Source organism: Ursus americanus, chromosome 22, assembly GCF_024610735.1.
Source record: "Ursus americanus isolate L20-20 chromosome 22, mUrsAme1.1.p, whole genome shotgun sequence".
Taxonomy (NCBI): domain Eukaryota; kingdom Metazoa; phylum Chordata; class Mammalia; order Carnivora; family Ursidae; genus Ursus; species Ursus americanus.
This window is the reverse complement of record NC_142148.1, coordinates 14,500,534-14,525,005: the sequence shown is the minus strand read 5'-3', so window position 1 is coordinate 14,525,005 and position 24,472 is coordinate 14,500,534. Positions and strand designations below refer to the sequence as shown.

The following is a 24,472-nucleotide window of genomic DNA, read 5'->3' as shown; positions in this document are numbered from 1 at the left end:
GGGGTTGGGAGGGGACGGGGCGGAACGCTGGCAGCCGGGAGGGCGGAGAGGGCTGTACAGAGCCCCGTGACAGGCCGGGCAGCTGTCAAGACAAGTGGGAGACCCACGCCGGGAAGGGGGGAGGGAAGTGCAGGAATTGGCCCGCCCTATCTCAACAGTCCTTGCTTCTCTGGGACCTTGGTTCAAATTTCAAATGCCCATGTCTTCCCGTATGATCCTGAACGTGGGTCACTTCACTTGGGTCGCTGAGCCTCAGTTTCCTCATCTGGCAAAATGTGCGGGATACTTGGGACCACCCATAAAATCAATGCCCAAGACACATTTTCTTCCTTTCCACCCACAATCATCAAGACCTCTCCTTACCAGGCTTCACCAGGGGACATCCCCCCCCCAAATGTCTCAGGCCCAGAGACTGCTCCCACTGGGGTCCAAGCAAGGGCTGCCCACCCAGGAGCACAGGGCACAGGCTGCTGGAATCACCCCAGAGGGAGGTTTGGTGTTGCCCAGGGACTGTGGATTCTGTGTGTGTGTGAACCTTTGGAGCCACCTTCTCTGCACAGTATCTCCACCCACGGCCTGCAGCGTGTTCCCAGCTCCCGGGACCCGCACACACTAGGTGCTTGCTACCTTTTTTGTTGTCAAATGGATGAAAGTGGAAAGGAAAAGCGATAAAGGTGAGCGTCCACTGAACACAACTGTAGCATCAAGGCCTCACCCAGGTAGGAATACCAGCATGTCCTGATTTGCCCAGGCCCTTCCTAGCTTTGAAACTGAAAATCACCCTTCCAGGGAACCCCCTCAGTCCCAGGCAAACCAGGATGGTTAGTCATCCTAGATCTCGACTGACTTACTTCATCTTCTTAACTTATCAGGTTGGCACTAGGATGGACCCACCCCAGCAGGAAACCAGAGGTCAAGACCATCCTACAGCTACTACTGGAAAACCTTGAACTGTGAAAGGGTGGGCGGTGATGTTTATAACCCAGTAGTAGTGCTTAGACCCTTGAGTCTGACAGACCAGGATTCAAATTCTTGGAATTTGTCCAATTCTTGGACCCCTTACTGAAGCAGCTCTGAGACGTCATTTCTTCTTCCTAAAACAGAAACAATAGGTTGATGCAGGAGTAAATTAAATGGGCCTAGTGCAGCGCCGAGCGCGGTACATGGCTCACCATTAGTGCCCAGTAAATGATGGCTATTAAGATTAGGGGCACACACCACAAGCACAAGAGACAGCAAGGGCGACGGAGAGGAAGGAAGAAAGAGCTAAGGATATCCAGAGGAGGAAGTGCCCTAATGCCTTTGAACTTTAGTAGCCCTCACTCTTCCTGGAGACTGGCTCAAGCAGAAAACCTGGCAGTGTTAGTTTTCTTTCTTCTCACTTTCCTTTTTTTTTTTTTTTTTAAGATTTTATGTATTTATTTGTCAGAAAGAACAAGCAGGGGGAGCAGCAGGCAGAGGGAGAGGGACAAGCATGCTCCCCGCTGAGCAGGGAGCCCAATGTGGGGCTCATGGGGCTCGATCCCAGGACCCTGGGATCATGATCTGAGCCAAAGGCAGACACTTAACCAGGAGGTTCTTGTCTCCTGCACTTCACTGTCCCCACAGCAGCCCCAGTGAGCTTTAAATGTAGCTACATGATTCTGGGCCAGTGGTTTAACCTCTCTGGGCTTGTTTCCACATCTGGATTGCATGTGAGGATTAAAAAAGAGGTCGTGCATTTAAAGGGCTTGATGAGCACCTGGCATTGAGGAAAGGCTCAAAAAATGTCAGCTACAGTCATCAGCGTCCTTTGCCAGCATCTAGTGGCTTTCCCACCACCCTCAGAATAAACTCCTGCCTCCTTGCCCAGACTTCCAGGCACGCTACACGCATACCTGTCTCGTCACCCACCCTCTGTCACCCTCCTTTATTCTGCTCCGGCCACACTGGCCTTTGCACTTGCTGTCCCTCTGCTTGGAATGCTTTTCCACCTGATCTTCCGCTAGCTCCTTGCCACGTTTGTCTCAGCTCCGATGGCACTTCCTCAGCCAGGACGTCCCTGCCTACCTAGCAGTTGCTCTCAATCCCATCAGCCCGGTTTATTTGCTTTATAGATCTTGTGACTATTTAATACTGGTTTACCCGAGCACTGGTTGATGGAGACATGGTCTGTCTCCACGAGAGCTGGGATCTGGTTCCCCACTTTTCCGCATACCTTGAACAGTGCCTGAGCGGAGGAGGTCCTGCCTATTTGCTGAGTGACTAAACTGGCTTGGAGCCCTCAGATGTGTCTTGGGGGGCGGGTGATTACCTGCAACCCCTGGATTCTTCAGCAACTCCTGCGTCTCCTTTGTCTCAGTCCAACTGACTCTAAACACAGCCCTGGGCTGGAGGACAAGATGTACTCACTGGCCTTGATTCCAGGGACTTGGCCTGTCAGCCCGACCTTCTCCATCACATGGGTTTTCCCTTTCTCCCAGAGCTTGTGCCCCCAATCCTCACACTTCAGTGATACTGGCAGGTGGGCAGCCCAGGAGGGTCGTTGGCAACCTTCCCGAGTCCTCAACACTTGACTTGAAGGATGGAGAGATCAGAAGCCCCAAGTCCCTTTCCACTTTCACTCCTGGCTTTGAAGAGGGAAGGAGGGACTTCCCAGCCCTCAAAGGGACAGGAAAGAAATGCTTTTCTAGCCTCTACTGTGCACCCAGCACAGCGATATTGTTAAACCGCGAGGAGAGCAAAGCATTAATTAAGTGCTTTGGAATCAGCCAGACCTGGTTCAAATCCTGCTTCTGTCATTTTCTAGAGCAGAGGTCGGAGAGCTGTTCCTGTAAAAAGTCAGATAAGATGGTACATATTTTAGGGTTTGCTGGCTCTGTGGTCTCTGTCACAGCTGTTCAAATTCTACCATTGCAGCTATAAACAAGACTTAAATGGACAGAGCGCTCGCTGGATTCAGCTGTAGTTTGCCAACCCCTGTTCTAGAGTAAACTGAAAAGTAAATCTCTTTAAGAGCCACAGTTCCCACATCTGTAAGGTGGGGATGATCTCGTACCTGCCTACTTCTCTGGGTGGTGGTGAGATTTTAAATAAAGTATACAGAGTGCCAGGGCGCCTGGGTGGCTCAGTCGGTTAAGCGGCTGACTCTTGATTTCGGCTCAGGTAATGATCTCAGGGTCTTGGGATCAAGGCCCACGTCTGGCTCTGCGCTCAGTGGGGAATCTACTTCAGGATTCTCTCTCTCTCTCCCTCTGCCCCTCGCCCACTCACTCTCTCTCTCTAAAATAAATAAATAGATCTTTTTTTGTTTTTAAAGTATATGGGACACCTGGATGGCTCAGTCGGTTAAACGTCTGACTTCGGCTCAGGTCATGATCTCAGGGTCCTGGGATCGAGCCCCTCCTCAGGCTCCCTGCTGGGCCGGGAGGTTTGCTTGTCCCTCTGCCCCTCCCTGGCTCATGCGTGCACGCTCTCTCTCTCTCTCAAATTAAAAATAAAAAAATCTTTAAGAAAAAGTATATAAAGTGCTGAACCTAGTACTTGGCCCACTAAAGGGCTCAATAAATGTCTCTGGTTGTTATTATCAACCAGTTGTTCAACAAACAAAAAGTGCTTTCTAGATACTAACTCACTTAAAACTCATACCGTCCTCTAAGACAGGTATCATCATCCCATTTTACAGATGAGGAAATAGAGACCCAAAGAGGTTAAGGAACTTGCTCAAGTCAGTCTGGCTCCGGAGCCCTTGCTCTTAACCACGCCACTCAATTATGTCTCTTTTTAAATGACCCCATTTAATCCTCGCAGCAGTGCCTTGAGATAGCTATCGTTGCCCCTGTTTTGCAGACCGGCAGACTGAGGTAGAGCGGGAGGAAGTAACTGGTGCGAGTAAGTAAACACAGGCTCCACTGACCACAGGACACCAAGTTGGATTTCTGCCCAAGATGTCAATATGCGTAGCCTGGCTTCCCCCTCCCTCGCCCCATCTCCAGCTGTGTTTTCTTTGGATCCTTGTATGGCTTGGCGAAGCTGCATCAGCCCACCTCTCCTCCTGACCATTCTCCCGCCCCCGCCCCCAGGCGCATCCAAGCTGCCCCTCAGGAAGTGAGCCCCCTCCCTCTCCCTGCAGCGTATGGAGGGGCCTGTGCTGGTCCCCGTGGGTGTGCCTGGGAACGTGTAACAGGGGGAGGAGCTGGAATGAGGGAAGAGGCATGTGTGGGGGGCAGATGTCAGACCAGGAGACTCTGATCACATCTCCCCAAACAGGCAGAATGACCACACATGGCGGGGGCCAGACATTTACCAAATGGAGATAAGAGAAACACAGGACCGGGGCTTCCTGAGTTCAACCGGGGCAGAGTGGCTGACTGCCTTTCTGTGGCTTCTCAAGCTTGGACACTTGGCTTTTTGGTTTCTCCTTTTCTTTCCCGTTTTCTCCTTGAAGACCAGCTCCTTTCTCTGTGGATGGAGCCGGCCACGTGGCCCCTGAAGGATCTTCCAGGTTTCAAAATCAAGGACTCCAATGCTTCTCATGGGGTGTTGCTCCCCGGCTCCCGGGCCCTGTGCACCCCTGTCCCTGGTACATCTCCAGCAACTTGGCCTCGAGCAGCCTACTTGTCCTGACTTCTCTCCTCTTCTTCGCGTTCACTCCCCCTCCCAGCTTCCAGGCCTCTTGCAGCCTCTAGCTGACTCTGACTCATGGGGGCCTCTTTCGTGATGGTTCTCTAAACCTCCCGTCCCTGCTTTCGTTAGTGCTCAGCAAGGGGTTCCCAGCTGCTCACTGCTTTGAGGAAGGGGTGGAAGATGTGTTCAGTGCTGCCTAGATGTCTGGAGTTCATAAGCCAGAAATAGAAATTTCCAAGTAACTGAAGGGAGGGGGCTGCGAGCGGCAGTGACTTTTCCCTCTGATGATGAGGATGGGTCACCATCTTCAGCATATGCTTGTCTCTTTGCAGGCCTTTCCAAAGGGTGCGAGAAGCACCCCAACATTGCAGCATCCTGACTTTTTCCAAGATGCTCTGCTGCCGCAGTCTCTGAGGGCCCAACCTTCCCTCAGCCGGGAGCCAAGAGGACATCAACAGCCCTTCGGCCTCCCTCTCCGCTGCCACCCAGCTAGCGCTGTATTTCAGCACGATCCCCACTCTGGTACCAAATTCTGCTGCTCTCCCAGGCTTCTCATCTCAGATCACGGGCCCATGCTCACCCAGATGCTCGAAGCTCACCCAGAAGCAGGGGAGTTATCCTTGCATCTCGTACTTCCTGAAAGCTCATGTCAGCAGATCCTGCTGTCCCGAATTCCAGAAGGTGCTTCCCCCCCCCACCCCCCACGCACACTTCTCCATTTGCACCAATGCTAGTCCGGGCTATTTTCTTCTTTTACCTGGACAGCTAGTCTCATGTCCCTGCCTCTAGCCATCTTGCACCACTACAGTGATGTTGAAAAAGTAGAAATGGTAGTATTTTACTACCCTGTTCAAAACCCTCATTCACTCCCTATCACACACAAAATAAGACCTGGACTCGGGCCACGAGCCCAGAAGGACTCCAGGCCACCTAGCTCCTGCCTGCCTTCCATCCAACTATCTTTCACCACCGCCGGCCCACCAACTCACTCAGCCTCAAGCTTGCTGTTGACCCTTCCCTCCACCGGATGCACCTTTGCAGACAGACTTTGCGTGGTTAGCTTCCTTCGTTCACTCGCGTCTCTCGAGGACCCCTCCCCATCACCTCCTGTCACTCTGCTTCATTCTTTATTGGCTGTTTCTTCCAGCAGACTGTGAGCCCCATGGTGGCAGGAGCCTGACACTCATGGCTGTGTCCCCAGGGCCCAGCACAGGGTCCGGTACATAGAGAGTGGGTCGTTATTACCATCTACCGACCCTTCAAAAGGAGGAGATTTTTATCACGGACTGAGCAGTGCCGGCCTAATCCCCCCCTGAGCCTCTAAGCTCCCTATGCTTCCTGCTGGCACCACCCTTCTCCTTCCATCTTTCTGAGGTTATCTGGAGCTGGTCTGCAGCCAGGAATGCCATACTTTACTAATCTCTTCAGAGGCCTGAACAATCCCTAAAGTCACGGGCGGGGGGGGGGTGCTCCCTCAGGATCTCTGCTGGCTGTGCAGAAATCAGGGCTCCCTGACCCAAGCCACTCCCAGGCCCTTTAACCTCATCTTCCAACAGGCCGGGCTGCTCTGGGACTTCATGTGCCTTCTTGGGAGGCAAGCGCCTCTGCTTCCTGGTGTGGGAGAGGCTGCTAGTCAGCCTGAGGTCCCTCTCACTGCCCCAGAGGCTGGAACTTCAGGCCTAAAGTGAGATCACTGGTTCTCAACCCTTCAGCACACTAGTAGCTTTTTAAATAGGGAGGGTTTTGCTTTTGCTTTGTTATGTTTTGAATACCTATGGCTGGTCCCAAACCCTGAGACTCTGATTTTTTTTTTTTTTAAGTAGGCTCCACACCCAGCATGGAGCCCAACGTGGGGCTTGAACTCACGACCCTGAGATCAAGACCTGAGCTGAGATCAAGAGTTGGACGCTTAACTGACTGAGCCACCCAGGTGCCCCTCTGATGATTTTTTTTTTAAGTCACCTCTGCACCCAACGTGGGGTTCAAGTCATGACCCTGACATCCAGAGTCGCATACCCTACAGACTGAGCCAGCCGGGCACCCCTCAAAACTCTGATTTAATTCATTTGGGCTGAAGCCCAGGCATCGGTGGGTGTTTTTTAAAAAGTTCCTCAATAGGATATAATGAAAAAGATTGATAGTAACAAGCATTGGCAAGCACATGGAGAAATGAGACCCTTCACGCGCTGCTGGTAGGGACGTAACATAGCACAGTGCTTTGTTAGTTTCTTATAAAGTTAAATACACATTTACTACATAATCAGGGATTCCACGTCTAGGCGTCCACTCCGCAGATAGGAAAACAAACGTTCACACAAACACTTGCACGGGGATGTTCATGGCAGCACCATTCCTAACAGCCAAAAGGTGGAAACAACGCAAACGTCTAGGATGGTAAACAGACCCACAGAACGTGGCAGATCTGTGCATGGAGGACTCTTCGGCGGGAGAAGAGGCTGAACCACTGATCGGTGCCACAACATAGCTGAGTCTCAAAACCACGGCGCGAAGTGAAGGGGCTGAGGCCGAAACTTCAGTTTATGTGAAAGGTCCAGAAAAGGCAACTCTATAGAGAAAGAAAGCAGAGTAGTGGTTACCCGGGTCTGGGGTGTGGGAAGAGGGGGGGGAGGGCAAACAGTCACGAGAGCTCTTTTTTGGGGTGACGGAACTGTTCTAAAACTGAGTTGTGATGGCTGCACAGCTGTGTACGTTTACCCAAATCATTGAATTGTACATTTGAAACAGGTGACTCTGGCGGCAGATTAAAAATGATACCCCAAGTTTTTCCCGCCAGGGTTGAGATCTCTGGGTTAGAAGCCAAGCGTCCTAGGAACCCCTCAGCCGGGATCCAGGCTCAGTTGGCGTGCTCCCCCTCCCCCCTCTCTAGGTCAAAGCTTCCTCTGATCTCAGATGTTCACAAAGCTGCCAGCTGTCACCCTGGCTTCTTGTTTGGAGAAGTTGGGGACTTCATTTTGCAGAATCAGCTCATAGGAGTGTAAACATCCCAGTTCGTGGCCACTCTGCCCAAAGTAGTAAGAATGGGCATCAGAGGGGCGCCTGGGTGGCACAGCGGTTGAGTGTCTGCCTTTGGCTCAGGGCGTGATCCCGGCGTTATGGGATCGAGCCCCACGTCGGGCTCCTCCGCTGGGAGCCTGCTTCTTCCTCTCCCACTCCCCCTGCTTGTGTTCCCTCTCTCGCTGGCTGTCTCTATCTCTGTCGAATAAATAAATGAAATCTTAAAAAAAAAAAAAAGGGCATCAGAAGGAATGGGTGGGGAGGGTGAAGGTGCCCCCCGCCCCTATCCTGAGATGACCCAGACACCACCTGGAGATGCCAGGTGTTCACCTAGAACAGGGACTGAATTTGGGGTCCAGGACCCTGGCTTGACCTGCACCTTCCCCGTTGCCTGGCAGTGCTCAGGCTGCCGAGCGCCCCCAACACGCCCTTGCCACCCCTCTAGGCCTCAGCACGGGCTGTATCCTTGCCCACCTGGAAAGTCCTATCCTTCCGGCCAGAGTCAGCTCATTGCCATCTCTTCTGAAGCCTTCTCTTTTGCAGGGCCACCTTCCTAGTCAGCCCAGCAGAACCCTTATGTCCCCGTAGCAGAGGGTTTATTTATGTGTCTGCCTCCTTTCCTCCTCTGTGAGCAGCCCGAGGACAAGGAGTCTGTCTGATTTCTCTCTGGTTCTCAAGGTTCTGGGGCAGGCCCCACCACATACCGGGCCCAGCCGAAGGAAGAAAAGGAGGGGAGCGGGACACCACATCAGACACTTAAAGGACCAGGAAGACCAGAGGAAACGCCCCACTCCCCTCGTCTATTCTTGGCCTAAATGGCTTCTCTCATCTGGCCCCAGAATGTCCAGAGAGCCACTCCCAGTGGAAACCACAGTTTGGGGTGGAAGACTTTTCTTCTGCAGCTTCCCTGGGGCCAGGCCCACTGGCCTTGGAAACTGCCTTAGTGTTATTTAAACTGTGGAACAGAGGCTATGGGCAGCTCTGGCCGGACCTGGGTGGGGGCAGCCTGGATCGGGATCACGCTGGAGCCTCCCTTCCCTACCACCAGGACCTCAGGGGTTGAGATGTGTGGTTCGCTCTCAGCAGCTTCCTGCTATAGTGGCAAAGAACAAGGGGGTAAAGGTATGTGGCAGCCGGAGCCTGTATGTTTATGTTTCTGCTTTCATATGGAGACTGGGCTTTGTCCTGAGTTGAGGCTGAGGTCCTCAGAGGCTCTGCCAGCAGGCTTCCAGCCAGGAATGGAGGAGCTCTGCTTATCTCAACCATCTCTCCCAACTCATGAGGTTTCTTACTTCGGAAAAGTTGATGGAGTGCTTGAAAGCCCCAGGATCTTTGCTTGACCTGCCCATCCCTATCTTGGGAGTTGAGGACTCGGGGCTGCTGGCAGGGACTCGGCCATGGCCGGCGCCTCATGCTTTTCTTGGCATCTCAAAGGGCGCTGCCTTGGTGTGCCCACCACAGAAACCAGAGCCTGGAATAGAAAGAGGGATACCTGGAAAAAGTCACCCAGGCTGCCACCCAGTGTGGTCTGTCCGTGGTCAACAAATATTTACAGAGGGTTAGGCACAGCACTGGGTATGGGGGCCACAGATGTGAACAAGCCCCAGCCCCGCCCTTAAGCAGTCCACTGAGCACAGAAGAGGGGGCCTGACCTAGCCTGGGTGAAGGTAAGTTCAGGGAAGGCTGCCTGGTGGAGGTGACATCTAAAGTAAGCCTTGAAGAGGGCGCCGGACGGCTCAGTCAGTTAAGCATCCGACTCTTGGTTTTGGCTCAGGTCATGATCTCAGGGTTGTGAGACCGAGCCCCACATCAGGCTCTGCGCTCAGCAGGGAGTCTGCTTGAGATTCTCTCTCCTTCTCCTTCTGCCCCTACCCCCTACCCCCCCAACTCTCAAATAAAAAATAAATAAAATTTTAAAGTAAGACTTGAAGGCTGAATGAGTCCAACTGGGGAGGAAGAGAGAGAGCAAACGGCATATGCAAGGCCCAAGGTCAAAGAGAACCTGGTATCTTCGGGGAAATGACACGTAGTTCAAGATGGCTGGGGCCTGATGAAGGAGAGGCGGTTTGAAGGTCTGGATCATGAGTAACATGAATGTATGTAAAGTGCTTGGCACAGCCCATGCTAAATGCTCTGCCGTGGTAGCTCTCATTATAATTATGACCTTGTAAACCAACTTAAGGGTTTGGGACTTCACCCTGCAGTCAGTGGGGAGATATTCACGGATTTTTAAGCCCAGGGTGACTTGATCAGATTTGCCATACATATGACCAGATTTAAAGAAATCTCTGTGACTGCAGGGGGATTATGGACTAGGACAGAAGCAAGGCTGGAGGACAGGAAGAGCAGTTTGGAGACTGGACTTGCTATTCACTCCTTCATTCGAATATTTACAGAATCAATGGACTAACTCATTATTTATTTAAATATGATTATTTTGTTATTATTATTATCCATAATAATTCAGGAAGGAGGTTAATAATAATAATAATAATAATAATTCAGGAGGGGCTTCAAATATCTCCCAACAGTGGAATCGATAAATATGCATTGGAAGACCGAATACAGCAATGAAAATGAACTATAGCTACATGCAACAACATAAATGGGTTTTGCAAGTGCAAGGCCGGGCCAAAGAAGGCCGGCACAGCGTAGGACGGTATAGCTCCGTTTGTATACAGTTCAAGGAAAGAAACAATGAAACCACAGTGTTTAGGGATACATGCTTGAATAGTAAAACCATACAAGCAAAGAAGTGATCACAAAATTAGTGGTGACTACGCTGTGCTTGAGGTTACTTTGACCTGAGTGATGCTCACCTGGGTCTGCACTCTGTGACGGATCACAAAGGCTCACATTTCCATTTTGTGCACTTTTCTGGATCTGTGCTCTTCTTAATAGGAAGGAGGTTTCAAAAATAATGGGGCTTGCTCTACGGTAGTAGGAAAGGGGATGGGAAGAAGAGGCTGGTTTTGACTGTATGTGGAAAATAAGGAGAGGGGGATGTGAGGAGTGCATTGGGAGGAACCAGCCTGGGCGGGGGGCAGACGAAGGCGAAAAGCAGTATTTAACACTGTGAGTCTGAAGTGGAGCTGTCCAGGACCCGCTGTGTGAGTTCAGCCAAGTCACCTCCCTAAAGTCCAGACTCCCGTCCCCACAAGAGAGGGAAGCAGTGTGGTTTCCTGGTGTCAGCTTTGGGTTTTGATGCTGGGAACCCTGGTCTCAAGACCCCAGTTCTAATATTTCGTATTACTTCATACAATTACTTGACCCCTGACCCTTCCCCGCAGCCTCGGTTTACCCATGGGTCGACTTGAGATAATAATTTCTCCTCTCAGAGTTCTTGGAGAGGATTACATGGTAAAATAGGAAGAGGCACTCGGGATGGGAGCCTCTGAGCAACAACTGAAAAGATACTTTGAAAGCATAAGAGACGAACAGACCGCAGTGACTATATGGTGTTCACACTCCAGTGTAAGAACTAGCCGGGGAGCTCGCAAAACTGGGCATTCTGTAAGTCTGGAGTGACCATATAATTTATTGTCCAAACCAGGGCATTTTTGAGAAAGGAGGCAATATTACTAATTATGCCAGGACAGCAGACATAAAATCAAGACTGTCCTGGGGAGAGCAGAACATGTGGTCCCTGGTGTAGGTGTGAGGTGGGGACCAGGCACCTGATTTCCTATTAAGCTTCCCGAGTGAACAGAATACTCTGTGAGCGCAGGACTGGCTTCACCTACCTCATTGGGCAAGTGTATTTTTGGAGGGCTCGAATCTCCGTGGAGCGATCCTCATAACCCTGCGAGGCGGTACTAGCTAACGTTTACTAAATGCCAGGTACCACATGTGCTGAGTACTTCACAGGCGTCATCCAGTTAATTCTCACCAAACCTTTAGGAGGCAGGCGGACTTAGCTTCCATTAGAGGAAACTAAAGCTTAAAGAGGTGGAACAACTTCCTCAAGGCCACACACCTGGGATGGAGTCGCAGGGTTCGAAACCGAGCCGGGGGGCGCCTGGGTAGCGCAGTCGTTAAGGCGTCTGCCTTCGGCTCAGGGCGTGATCCTGGCGTGCCGGGATCGAGTCCCCACATCGGGCTCCTCTGCTGTGAGCCTGCTTCTTCCTCTCCCACTCCCCCTGCTGTGTTCCCTCTCTCGCTGGCTGTCTCTCTGTCACATAAATAAATAAAATCTTTAAAAAAAAAAAAAAAAGAAACCGAGCCGGACTGATGAATACCCTAGTTCGTACGGCTGCCTCCGGCTTTGTTGACACTCCCCCAAGCCCAGCCGGCTGCACGGGGCCAGGCACCACGGACGGCGGAGGCTGCTGCCCAGCTCGGGTACCTGCAACCTCTGGCTCCGCTCGGGAAGCGCCAGGCCAACAGCAGGTGGCAACCTTGCGTTCCTCTCAAGCTACTGTGGAGTCCATCGGTTTCCTAAGGCTGCACGAGGGAGGTGGAGCTAGCGAGCCGGCCCGCCCCCACCCAAGAAGCCGGCGGGGAGCCGGCAGTGGGGCACCTAGCAACGGCATCTCCTGCTGTGGCTAACCTTTGTGGCCGGTCTGAGCGCTCAGTGGGGCTTAGCACCGCAACTAGTAGCCATAGGTACGTCAGTGCTGGGAGAGCCCCTCTGATGCATTTAGTTAATGATTTCCTAAATTTGCCAAAGCCCTTTTTTATGTCTCCCACGCTGTTTTTAGTTTCTTCTACTCACGAGCACTTGTAACTTATGTAGCCCCACAGTGGGGGAAGGTTCGATTTGCATGCATCCTGGATATGGAAAATGGCCGGAAAACATTCCTGACAGAGGCCCAGACAGGGCAAGCGACTGGACGTTTAAGTGGCAGAGCCCCGCCGGAGCTAGGACCCAGGTCCCTGCTACGCCCAGAGCGGCGTCACCACAACTCCGCCCCCGGGTCGGCGCCTTTGCCGAGCGCCGCAGGTTCCCAGCCCGCCCCGCGCCCCCCGGTGCGCACTCTCAGTCCGGCCCAGGCGGTGCACCTCCCACCCAGGTTCTCCAGCCCCGGCGGCTGTGCTCGCGGTGGGGGGGGGGGGGGGGAAACTGAGGCAGGGAGCGTGCTTGTGAGCTCGTTCCTTCCTTAGTCCACACCCCCACAAACTGCGAAGCTCCCGTGCCCTCCTGAGACCCGCAAGGAGCAACAGAGAAGGACGGAAGGGGAGGGGGCCGAAAGCAAGCAGGGTCTGTGGAGTCGGCCGGTCCTGCCACACTCAAGATGGCGGCTTGGCAGCGGCGAGGTCCCTCAGAGGCGGTACCAGCGCATGCGCAGCGCGGAGTCCCGGCCCGGGACACAAGATGGCGGCAGCGGCGCTGGGGAGGGCGAGGCGGAGGCGGCAAAACAGGAGGTCGAGCAGAACGTGTAGCCGCGTCCCCTCGAGTCCGCTCCGGGCAGGTAAGAGCCCCAGGAAGCCATGGTCCCGCCGCGAGCCGCTCCGGGGTCCGGGGATCCGAAGCCGGGCAGCGCTGCCCCTCCGGCGCTTTCCGCTCGGGGCCACCGCTTGCCCTGTCTCTGCCGCCGCCGCCATCTTAGGCCCGCGGGTGGGCGGCCGGGCCGGTGGCTTGGGTGAGGGAGGTGGGCCCGGAGAGCGCGGGCGGAGCGGCCTCTAGGGCCCCTCCGCTGCTGCCGCCGCCACCGCCTTTGTGTCGGGCTCCGACTCTGAGTCGCCTCAGCCCGGGGGCGGGAGCGCGCGGTGGGGCGGGGGGCGGAGCCCGGGAGATGGGCCGGCGCGCGCGCGCCAAACAGCCCGCCCCCGCTGGGGTTGGGGGGAGGGGAAGGTGTGCGCGCGCTCGGGTGGGGGAGCTCCCTCCTTGAGCGGCCCCCGCGCCTGCGCATTTTGCAAGCCCTTTGACTCCGCCCTCCTGATTCAGAGGTTTCTGATTGGTGCATTACTGAGATGGTCCCGCCCCATCTTTCTCCAATCCCGTAACCGGGTTCTTTTCCTTCTGGTGGGTTCCTCGGGTTGCGCAGATACAGTTGTTTATTAAGCTGGTCGGCGCTGTCAGACTGCGGTATGCGCGGGGGCCGGGGAGCCTTTGGATAAATAAAAACATTGTCTTAATAATAGAGTTATTTCTTACTCAAAGCGTACAATACGCTAGGCTCTACGTATAGAGACTGCAGAGGTCGAATGATTCCTGTTTGTAAGTCGGAAAGCGGCAGAAGGACCTGGACCTCGGGTCTGCCCAAACCCAGAGCGGGTTCTTCGGCCGCCGACCTGCTGCTTCCAAATCACCTGGGAAATTAAGAAAACTCTTTTAATCGTAAAAAATTGGTAAAGGTTTGAAGTGGTGTAAAAGTTGTCATCCCGTTTCCCAGTCCCACCTTTTGGGGTGCGTTTAAAAAGTACAAATTGTTGTGTATTTCCCCTCCCCATTCCTGACTCCTAGGACGTGAAGTGAGGGACAGGAATCTGAATTGTTTGACAAGCCCTCGTGATGCACAGTCGGCTTTGAAAACACTGCAGTGTCCCCATTTGGCCACTAAGCTGTGCTGTTCTTGCTGCCTCTGCGTAGTTCAGCTACGTGGTGCATCAGTGTCACACGATATTTGTTGGGGAAACTGTCAATAAAGATGAACGTGCTGTGTTACATAATGCATTGCATGTATGATTATTGTGGTTTTAAAAGATTGATTCAACGAAGTGTGTTTTTCGATCACTGTGGGTGGCTGGGGAGCGTGCCCTGGAGCTGTGATATGTACAGTTGGCCCTTGAACAACACAGCGGTTAGGGGCACCGGTCCCGGCACAATTGGAAATCCCAGTAGAACTTTCAACTCCGCTTAGCTTTACTAATAGCCTGCTGTTGACCGGAAGCCTTACTGGTAACATAGTGGATGAACATGGGTTTTGTATATTATGTGTATTATACAGTGTATTGTTACAATAAAGTCAGATAGCGAAAAGAAAATGTTACTAAGGAAATCATAAGCAAGTGTAAATACGTTTATAATAGCACATTGTATTGAAAAAACTGCCTGTAAGTGGACCCACGCGGGTCAGACCGGTGTTGTTCAAGGACCAAATGGTATGTTCACTTTTCTCTTGTCTTAGGGCTATTTTGGTTGATAGGAGCAGCTACACAATTTGTGGGGTCCAGTGCGCAAAATGAAAACACGGCCCCCTTATTAAAAATTTATTAAAAACTTCGAGACAGCAATCGTAGAGCATGAAACCAGGCTTAGGCCCCTCCTCAACATGGGGCCTGTGTGACTGCAGGCTGCAAGTCCATGAAGGTGAACCTTATGGTTTGCAAAGTTTGAGAAGTATCATTTTCGTCCCTTAAATCCCCAGGTCTCCCACAGTGTCCCCCGCCCTGTCCTGGGGGCTCCTGACGTGCTCTGTGTCACTGCCCTCTTGCTGTTGTCCCTGCACTGCAGCATTTCACAGGTCCGTGACTCTCTCTTCTTCTGTTTGCTCTGCAGTTGCTGATGCAAGGAATTCCCTGGGCCCCCGTCCACTCTACTGCTGACCAGCCTACCCACCTGTGCTGAGCCTTCCTGCAGCCCCCCTGCTGCTGTGGGACCCTGTGACGTGGGGGTCCATCCGGTTGGAGAAGAAAACCCTCTCATGCTAGCGTTGCAGACCCCAGAGGGTGAGAAAAAGAGGGACCTTTTTCAGGCTTGAGACGTATGGGCTCAGCCCCAAGGCACCGGGAATCCCTCCTCCCCAGAGAATCAAGCTTTTTCTCCCCTCGGTTAGTGGTTCCGAACCTTTCTGTTATCACGGCCGCCTTTGGTTGTATGTATGTCCTCTTGCTCTGTGCATTTTTTACTACCAAACTGTACCAACAAAGTAACCGTTCACTTTTCCCTTTCCAAATTAATGAAGACATCTATGACTGAGTGTACAAATAAAATTAATGTCCCAGTGATTCCTATGATGTTGTCAACAGCCAATCCGAGCTTCTGATCATCATGAGATAATCAGTGTGACCACAATGAATTGATAAAATTTCAGCAAGCAAAGATAACTGATGTTTCAACATGCCTTTGTGCTCTTTTTGTGGGTAAATGATTTCTTTGGGTGCTGTGGCATATTGAGAACAACTTTGGGATCACCCGTCCAATCTCGGTTGGGCCCCTAGGAGTGAACAGCCAGGTCGGGAATCACTGGCCATCGAGGCTTGTGCTGGATGTGTTTTGGGTGGGGGTCATGGGGAATACAAATCTGAAGGAGCTGACCTGCTTCCTGGTACTTAAAGTACATTTTCACCTGAGGATTAGGAAGGACTGAATTAGATATTTCTTCTCAGTCCTGCTGGTTTCTTCAGCAACAAATTGTTTCCTGTCCTGAAGCACAGAATGAGGCAGCCACTTAGATGCCATGTCCCCTTTGGGCCGCACTCTGTTCCAGTTAGGTTTTATTGGATAGGGACAGGAAAGAGGAGGATTTACTGTTCTTTTTTGTGGGAATAGCTTCTCAAGGGCAGACCCTATTCTGTCTTCTCTGCCACTCCGTGCTTTGTAAATATTTGTGGATTGAATAGAGTTCCTATTGGGTCCAGGTACCCTGCTGAGCACTGGGGAGATGAACTGGACTCAGTTCTTCTGACCGTCTGATGGGTAGACAAACCCAGCTGATAGGACTGAGTGCCACAGTGGAGGTTTTCTTGGCCCTGCGGAGGGGCTCTGACCACCTCCCTTGGGGGTGGGGGGTGGGGGGTGGAGTCCAGGAACGCTTCCTGGAGCATGTAAATGTCCTGACAAGCGAGGCTGAGAAATGGGGAGAGTATGTCGGGCAGAAGGAGCAACAGGAGTGCACCCATTTTACAGTAGAGGAAACTGCGACTTAGATCCCAGGGTTCCTCTGGTACCACACTGGCCCTCCAGGGACAGGACTAGATTGATTTCTTCATGTTTCCAAGTGGTCAATGGAGCCCTCAGTGGATTGTAATTGGTGGGTGAGGGGTGGAGCTGACCTCCATGCCCTGCTGGCCTGACACCCTTCGGTCCTCTGTGTGGCAGGTCCGGTGTGGGTGCTGAGATGGCCAATGAGAATCACGGCAGTCCCCGGGAGGAAGCGTCCCTGCTGAGTCACTCCCCGGGCACCTCCAATCAGAGCCAGCCCTGTTCTCCAAAGCCCATCCGCCTGGTGCAGGACCTCCCAGGTACTGGCGAGGGGCAGGGTAGGGTGGCGGGTAGGAAGGATGCCTCAGGAGCAGCCCTGACCCCGGCTGGGTTCCATGCTTGTTTGCAGAGGAGTTGGTGCATGCGGGCTGGGAGAAGTGCTGGAGCCGGAGGGAGAACCGTCCCTACTACTTCAACCGATTCACCAACCAGTCCCTGTGGGAGATGCCTGTGCTGGGCCAGCATGACGTGATCGTGAGTGCCAGCCCAGGGCAGGGCTCCAGAGCAGCTTCTAGCATCTGGGCCTTCCCCAAATCTATCTCGAGCAGCTATTATGCACCTAACTCCGTTTCGGGACCTGGGGATACAGTGACATGCACATGGAACCTACACTCGAATAGGAGAGATTGACACGTAAAGAGATGATTGTAATTGTGATACTGAATTTGAACTCCCTGTTGGGTACTGTGCCTGTGGTGCAGTTGTGAGCAACTGGTTCTGCCCTTGTACTCTCGGGGGGCCCGCAGTCTACTGAGGAGCCCGCAGGATCGCAGTGTGGCACGTGCATGAAGACTAGTGTTAGGCTACACCAGGGACCCTGGTCCACTCGCAGGGAGGGAACAGGGAATGCTTCTCCTTGAATTAGCATTTAAGGTGACAAAGTTAGTGAAGTGAAAGTTGTCAGAGGGGAGAAGCGGGTTCTAGGAACGGAAGTGTCCATGTGAGGGCTGCCGTCTGGCAGGAACAGGGGCTTTTCGATCCTTATCAGGTGGGGTGACTTTTCTCACTGGGCATAATCAAGCCAGTTGACACCTCCATTTTGCAGATGAAGACACTGAGGGTCAGAGATGGGAAAGGACTGGCCTAAGACCTCGAGCCAGTAAGCGGCAGAGCTGAACTCAAACCCGATGTGATTTAAGGGCCACCCTGCCTACCATCCCTCATTCTCGGGGTCACCAAAGGAATTTCATCCACAGGGCTTGAGTTTTTTCCTTTATTCCTCTCATTCTCATGTTTAAGGAGGAGAAATTAACATGTACAGAGGGTTCCTCTCGTGCCAGATGTCCTATTAAACTGGTCATATTCATGGACTCATTGACATCTTCCCCACAGGAGGTTGGGTCTGTTTAGCATGGCCATTTTGAAGGCGAGGAAATTAGGAAGGGATGGCGCTCTCCCAAGGTCACACGGTTGCAAGAGGCAGGCAGGAGTGGAGCCCAACGTTCTTTCTGCATCCCAGCCCCCTTTGCTCTTTTCAGAGCAGTGGGAGCAGGGGGCAGGAGGGCGTCAGGATTTCATATTACTGGGACTCCTAAGCCACTGCCTCCCATTGCAACTCTGCTGGTTTCCCTCCACCAGTCGGACCCTTTGGGGCTGAATGCGACCCCACTGCCCCAAGACTCAAGCTTGGTGGAAACCCCCCCGGCCGAGAACAAGCCCCGAAAGCGGCGGCTCTCGGAAGAGCAGCCAAGCGGCAATGGTGTGAAGAAGCCCAAGGTGAGTGTCTGCGGGCTGTGAGGACGTGGCTGGTAAGCGGCTGCCCCAGGTGGGCAGCCAGCAGGTTCCCGGCAAGGGCTGGGCAGTGGCAGGTTGGTCAGGAGGGGGCCTGGGGCACAGCTCCCCAGCTGCACTGGTGCAGTAGCCGTAGGCCAGCTCTCCTGACCCTGGTGTCTTTTGCTTTTTTCTCTAGATTGAAATCCCCGTGACACCCACAGGCCCATCGGTGCCTAGCTCCCCCAGTATCCCAGGAACCCCAACGCTGAAGATGTGGGGGACATCCCCTGAAGATAAACAGCAGGCAGCTCTCCTCCGACCCACTGAGTGAGTCCCCCGCTGATTGGCTTTGGGCCATCCATCGTTGATGCCGCCCGGGACCGTGGGGTGCGGTGGCAGGCCGGGCACCCTTCCTCCCTTTCCTCTACTTTCCTCTTTGCTCCTTTTTGTGCCCCAAGGGTGTACTGGGATCTGGACATCCAGACCAATGCTGTCATCAAGCACCGGGGCCCTTCAGAGGTGCTGCCCCCGCACCCCGAGGTGGAGCTGCTTCGCTCCCAGCTCATCCTCAAGCTCCGGCAGCACTACCGGGAGCTGTGCCAGCAGCGAGAGGGTAACTGCCTCCGGGGCCTCGGGACCCTTGTTTCCACCCCTCTTCCCCCCAGCCAGGAGCTGGGCTGGAGCGGCTGGGCGGGGGAATGGCGCAGTGGAGCCTAGTGGTTGAGAGCGTGGGCTGTGCAGGGCGCAGGCCTGCTGGACCCGAGCTCCGCTAACTGCTCACAGGAAGGCTGGCATCAGTAACCGCAAAAGCCATCATTCACACTTCCAGAATGCTTACTGTTTGTCAGGTACGCGTGAGGCCTTTTTGTGTGTCTGTAAGCGGGCAGAAAAACACAAGTACCTGTACCTCGCGGCATTGCTGCTCCGAGGAGGAAGTGGGAGTCCTCAGGAGGCTGCGGCTTTTGTTCCTTAGTAAAGAAGCCTGCTGAACTTTGCTAAAATGTAGTGTTTCTCTTTTCCCCTAAGTAACGTTTATGGACACTCTGTAGAAAACTGGAGATTCTCAGAGTCTTCCTGGGGAGATGCTGCCTAGGGGAGGTGCTCCTCACAGAGTGGGCTGTGCCGTTTACAGCGGCCCGCCCGGTGCCTGCACACCTCCCGTGTGCCGGGCCTGCGGGGAGGCGGCTGAGCCAGACCTTCACCGGCTCGTCTGTCCTGCAGGCATCGAGCCCCCTCGAGAATCTTTCAACCGCTGGATGCTGGAGCGCAAGGTTGTGGATAAAGGCTCTGACCCCCTGTTGCCGAGCAACTGTGAACCGGTCGTGTCACCTTCCATGTTTCGTGAAATCATGAATGACATTCCCATCAGGTACAGGCCCACAGCTGGGGCCAACCCCGGTGGGGGGGGGGGGGGGGCTGGGTGTGTGTGGCCAGTCCTTTATAGAAGGCCTCACATCCGCCTGCTCCCTGTCCCAGGTTATCCCGAATCAAGTTCCGGGAGGAAGCCAAGCGCCTGCTCTTTAAATACGCAGAAGCTGCGAGGCGGCTTATTGAATCCAGGTTTGCTCTCTCCTGCCCGCCACAGGCTGGGTGGGTGATCAGGGTGGGGAGGTCCTGGGTTCTCTGGCCCATCTCATGGGGCTCAGTCATGGCTCTTGGTGGCAGGAGGAGGGTCGGCTCCCAAAGGCAGCCCAAGGACTGTGAGGGAAGCCTTGATGGCCAAATGTCAGTGCAGGTGGGGTAGGGGGAGCAAGTGTGGAGCAAATACCCGACCGCTGGCTCCATTACGCGCCCTCAACCGGCAGGAGTGCGTCCCCCGACAGCAGGAAGGTGGTCAAATGGAACGTGGAGGACACCTTCAGCTGGCTGCGGAAGGACCACTCGGCCTCCAAGGAGGACTACATGGTGAGTGGCCCCGGGTGAGGAGGCCGGCGGAAAGGCTCTGTGGCTCCTTCCTCCAGCTGCCTGCCTAGGCCGCCCGTTGTGCCCACGGCAGCCCGTTGTGCTGTTCAGCAGACCTCTGATGCTCATCGGTCCCCCAACTTCCGCCCGTAGAGAGGTTTGTCCAGGCTCCTGGCTCCGTCCTAAAGACAGTCTCCATTAAGGTTCTTAATGGAATCCTGTGCTTGGCCACACACCTTAAGTAACTGCCTTTTCAACGTAATGGATGTCAGACATCTCCCTTGAATAGACTTTTGGACACAGGTGGACAAACTGCCTTTGCTCGGGTGTGTGCGCTCAGCACAGTGAAGAGTGGGCCCCGGATTCGGTGCCCTGCATTGCTGTGTCCACAGCGATTCTGTTTTCTGGCCCAGACCCGCCACTTCTGACTCCCCACCAGCACTAGCAATGGGCTTTCTTTTCAGGACCATTTTTCACAAGAGACAAGGTTTCGCACTTCATGATAGTAACTGTACTTGACACGTAGAGTGACAAAGGTAGGTGTACTCACTAGCCAGAGTGACTCATTTTCACTCATCACTTTCACACGTGATTCAGCAAAACGACAAATGCTTAAAGCCTCATCAGTTGCTAAAAGCTCAGATTTCAAATCTGCAGTGACCAAGGACCCCATTTTGTAATGGTCTCTTCCCCCGGTAGATGGCGGATGCTTTATAAGCGGGGACTGTGCCTGGTTTGTCTGTGTCCCCAGCAGTTATGGGATCTGGTGCAGTGTAAGCCCCACTGTAGGTGCTGGCATTTATTGGACACTTGCTTTATGCCAGGGGCCTGGTTAAGCCCGTAATGGGAATGATCCCATTTCATACTCAAACTGCCTTATGCGGTGAGTATTTTGTGTTCCCTTAACAGTTGAGGAATAAGATTCAGAGATGCCAAGGGACTGGTCCAAGGGACACAGCTAGTTGAGTAGCAGAGCTGGTTTCAAAACGAGGACTGCTGGCACCCACCAGCCCTCCCCCACCAGCCCCCTAGAGCCCTGATCAGGAGTGTCTCCTCCAGGACCGCCTGGAGCACCTGCGGAGGCAGTGCGGCCCCCACGTGTCAGCCGCAGCTAAGGACTCCGTGGAGGGCATCTGTAGTAAGATCTACCACATCTCCCTGGAGTATGTCAAGCGGATCCGTGAGAAGCACCTTGCCATCCTCAAGGAAAACAACATCCCAGGTAGGGAGCCAGCGGTGAGGCCGTCAACTCTGTTTCCTGGGCCCTGACTGAAGGGACAGGCAAGGCTGAGCCTCCAGGCCACAGGCTGGTTTGGGGAAGCCCATTTCCCCCAGCAACGTCTGGGGCAGGACCTGCTGTCCTTGGGCTCAGGGGTTTCACCCTCCTGTAGGAACTGGAGAAGGGCTGGGGAAAGGGGGAGCCAGAAGGTGGTGAAGACAGGCCGGGGGTAGGCAGTGAGGTGGACTTGTGTTTACATCTCTGCCAGCCCCAGGCTCCCCACACCGCGGTCTAGTGCCTGGCTACAGGCCCCTATGTGAACTCAGGGGTAACTAAGAGTGCTTGGCCCAGAAAGCTCCCTAAGTAAGGTATCGTAATCCCTAGGAGAGCAATGTAGTTCTCCTACTCCTGTCTGGCAAACTGGGGGCCTGTGTCAGTACAGAGCACGTTGACCCAAGCCACCATCTCTTGCCCCTGCCAACTGCTTGGCTGTTAACGTTGTTACCAAACCGTCTGAGCCGCCTTCTGCTCCTCTGCGGGACGAGACTTACCTCCCCTGGTTACTGGGACACGCATGGGACGCACCCAGCACGCAGTAGGCACTGAGGCTGTCGGGGTGAGAATTAGCAGAGCTGGGGCAGGCGGCCCCTCACTGCTCTCCCTGCCTGCAGAGGAGGTGGAGGCCCCAGAAGTGGAGCCCCGCCTGGTGTACTGTTACCCAGTGCGGCTGGCCGTGTCTGCACCCCCCATGCCCAGCGTGGAGATGCATATGGAGAATAATGTGGTCTGCATCCGGTATAAGGGAGAGATGGTCAAGGTCAGCCGCAACTACTTCAGCAAGCTGGTAAGAGCTGGGGCGAAGGGGAGGCAGGTCCCCAGAGGGGAGGAGGGAGGGCTGACTCCTTCTGGAGCCCGGGTCCTCAGCGGGAGGCCTGACTCCTTCTGGAGCCCGGGTCCTCAGCGGGAGGCCAGTGATGAGGGAGGGAGGGAGGGAGGGAGCGCTGTTGAAGGCCATTGCTCTCTGTCCCACAGTGGCTGCTTTACCGCTACAGCTGCATTGACGACTCTGCCTTTGAGAGGTTCCTGCCCCGAGTCTGGTGTCTCCTCCGACGGTACCAGGTACAGGCCTGGGGCAGCAGGGGAGGGCTCCTCTAGAGGGCGGGGGAGGGCTGAGCCCCGGAGGCTGACGGTGGCCACTGTGCAGATGATGTTTGGCGTGGGCCTCTACGAGGGGACAGGCCTGCAGGGATCGCTGCCCGTGCACGTCTTTGAGGCCCTCCACCGGCTCTTCGGCGTCAGCTTTGAGTGCTTCGCCTCGCCCCTCAACTGCTACTTCCGTCAGTACTGCTCTGCCTTCCCGGACACAGACGGCTACTTCGGCTCCCGCGGGTGAGAGCCGGGGGCTCTTGGGCCCTTCTGCTCAGGCCCAGGAAGGGCTCCTCTACAGCAGAGATCCCACCTGGGCCGGCTACTTCCTAATGCTTCAGGGTTTGGGAACTGGGCAGTGTTGGGTGTAGTCCTGCCTTCACGCCTTGCTAGCTGTGTGACCTTGGGCTGGTCGCTGTACTTCCAGGAACCTGTGATAGCCCCTAACCCTGCCTGTGGGTTTCTCGGTGAATTAGCCCAGGTTGGGGTAGGAGCACATGGTCCAGGCACTGAGGGCACGGGAAGTGGTAATTCAGTTGTCCGAGACCTTACAGACTAACGCGCGAGAGTGGAGGGGAGTGAGCACGGGTGAAAGGAGGAGACAAAGCTTCCAGTTGGAAGACAGGCCTGGGCCAACAAGAGGGAAGGCTCAGCAGCCGGGGAACTCCTGGCTGGGGCTTGGCCGTGGTGGCCGCGGAGTCCGAACTGGGTTTGAGCCCTAGCCCTTCCACTAAGTGGCTTGGTGGGCAAGTCACTGAGCCTCTCCATCCTCAGCCTTCAATGGAGTTGGCCATGCCTCGTCCCAGGATGAATGAAGGGTGAATGTTGGCCTATGGCCTGACCAGGGCCCATCCCTTCAACAGCTTGGGGGCGGCATCTCTTTGTGGTGGAGGGCCTGGGTCCTGGTAGGACTTAGAATGCTCACCTCTGTCCCCAGGCCCTGCCTGGATTTCTCCCCGCTGAGTGGTTCCTTTGAGGCCAACCCTCCGTTCTGCGAGGAGCTCATGGATGCCATGGTCTCTCACTTCGAGGTGGGTGTGCTGCTGCGAGTGGGGGTGGGGGTGGCAAGCAAGATTGCCAGCCACCTGGAGGGCAGTCTTTGATGTCCCCGTGCCCCCTCCCATAGAAATTGCTTGAGAGCTCACCAGAGCCCCTGTCCTTCATCGTGTTCATCCCCGAGTGGCGAGAACCCCCCACGCCGGCGCTCACCCGCATGGAGCAGAGCCGCTTCAAACGCCACCAGCTGGTCCTGCCTGCCTTCGAACACGAGTACCGCAGTGGCTCCCAGCATGTCTGCAAGAAGTGGGTGCCCGGGGAGGGCGGGGGGAGGGGGACGGGGGGGTGGAGGGGGATGGGGGGGTGGAGGAGGAAGGCCAGGCTGATCACACCAGGCCAAGCCCCACCCTGAACTGCTCCTTCGTCCACAGGGAAGAAATGCACTACAAGGCCGTCCACAACACGGCCGTGCTCTTCCTACAGAACGACCCTGGCTTTGCCAAGTGGGGGCCGACGCCTGAGCGGCTGCAGGAGCTGAGTACAGCCTACCGGCAGTCAGGCCGCAGCCATGGCTCCGGCTCCTCCTCCTCTTCCTCGGAGAACAAGGACCGGGACTCGGGCCGCGAACAGGGCCCTAGCCGCGAGCCTCACCCCACTTAACACATCTTGCGGGGAGGAGGAGCCCCAGGGTGCTGGTATGGACTGCTGGGACTCAGGCCTCTTGGGGCTGAGCAGACCCCAGGACCCTCCCCCTGAGGTGGCAGCAGGACTCAGGCTGCCAGTGTCATAGGAAGATTATGGCTCTGCCAGGGCTCCCCCTCCCTGCCCGATCCCCCAACTCCTCACCTCAAACTCACTCCAACTCCCGTGTAAATAGGTCCTATCCCTTCCCTTCCTCCCCCCCAATCCCTACCATCTTATCGCCATCTTGTTTCATTTGTAAAAGGAAATACAGAAACCCCCCTAAGAATGTGTGAGGGTCTTGAGGGCAGAGAAGGCGGAGAACCTGG

General features: G+C 54.6%; 1 protein-coding gene across 1 annotated transcript; it reads left to right on the top strand.

Moving 5' to 3' along the window:
- The first annotated feature begins 12,875 nt into the window (after positions 1-12,875).
- PCIF1 (phosphorylated CTD interacting factor 1) lies at positions 12,876-24,432 on the top strand. Its single transcript, XM_045804783.2, has 17 exons — positions 12,876-13,031; positions 15,062-15,231; positions 16,604-16,746; positions 16,836-16,960; positions 18,065-18,202; positions 18,396-18,526; positions 18,658-18,812; positions 19,421-19,568; positions 19,676-19,759; positions 20,005-20,104; positions 21,161-21,323; positions 21,992-22,164; positions 22,353-22,439; positions 22,525-22,709; positions 23,404-23,497; positions 23,593-23,768; positions 23,894-24,432. The coding sequence occupies exons 3-17, from the start codon at positions 16,623-16,625 to the stop codon at positions 24,120-24,122; spliced, it is 2,112 nt and encodes a 703-aa protein (XP_045660739.2). The 5' UTR covers positions 12,876-13,031; positions 15,062-15,231; positions 16,604-16,622; the 3' UTR covers positions 24,123-24,432.
- The last annotated feature ends 40 nt before the right edge of the window (positions 24,433-24,472 follow it).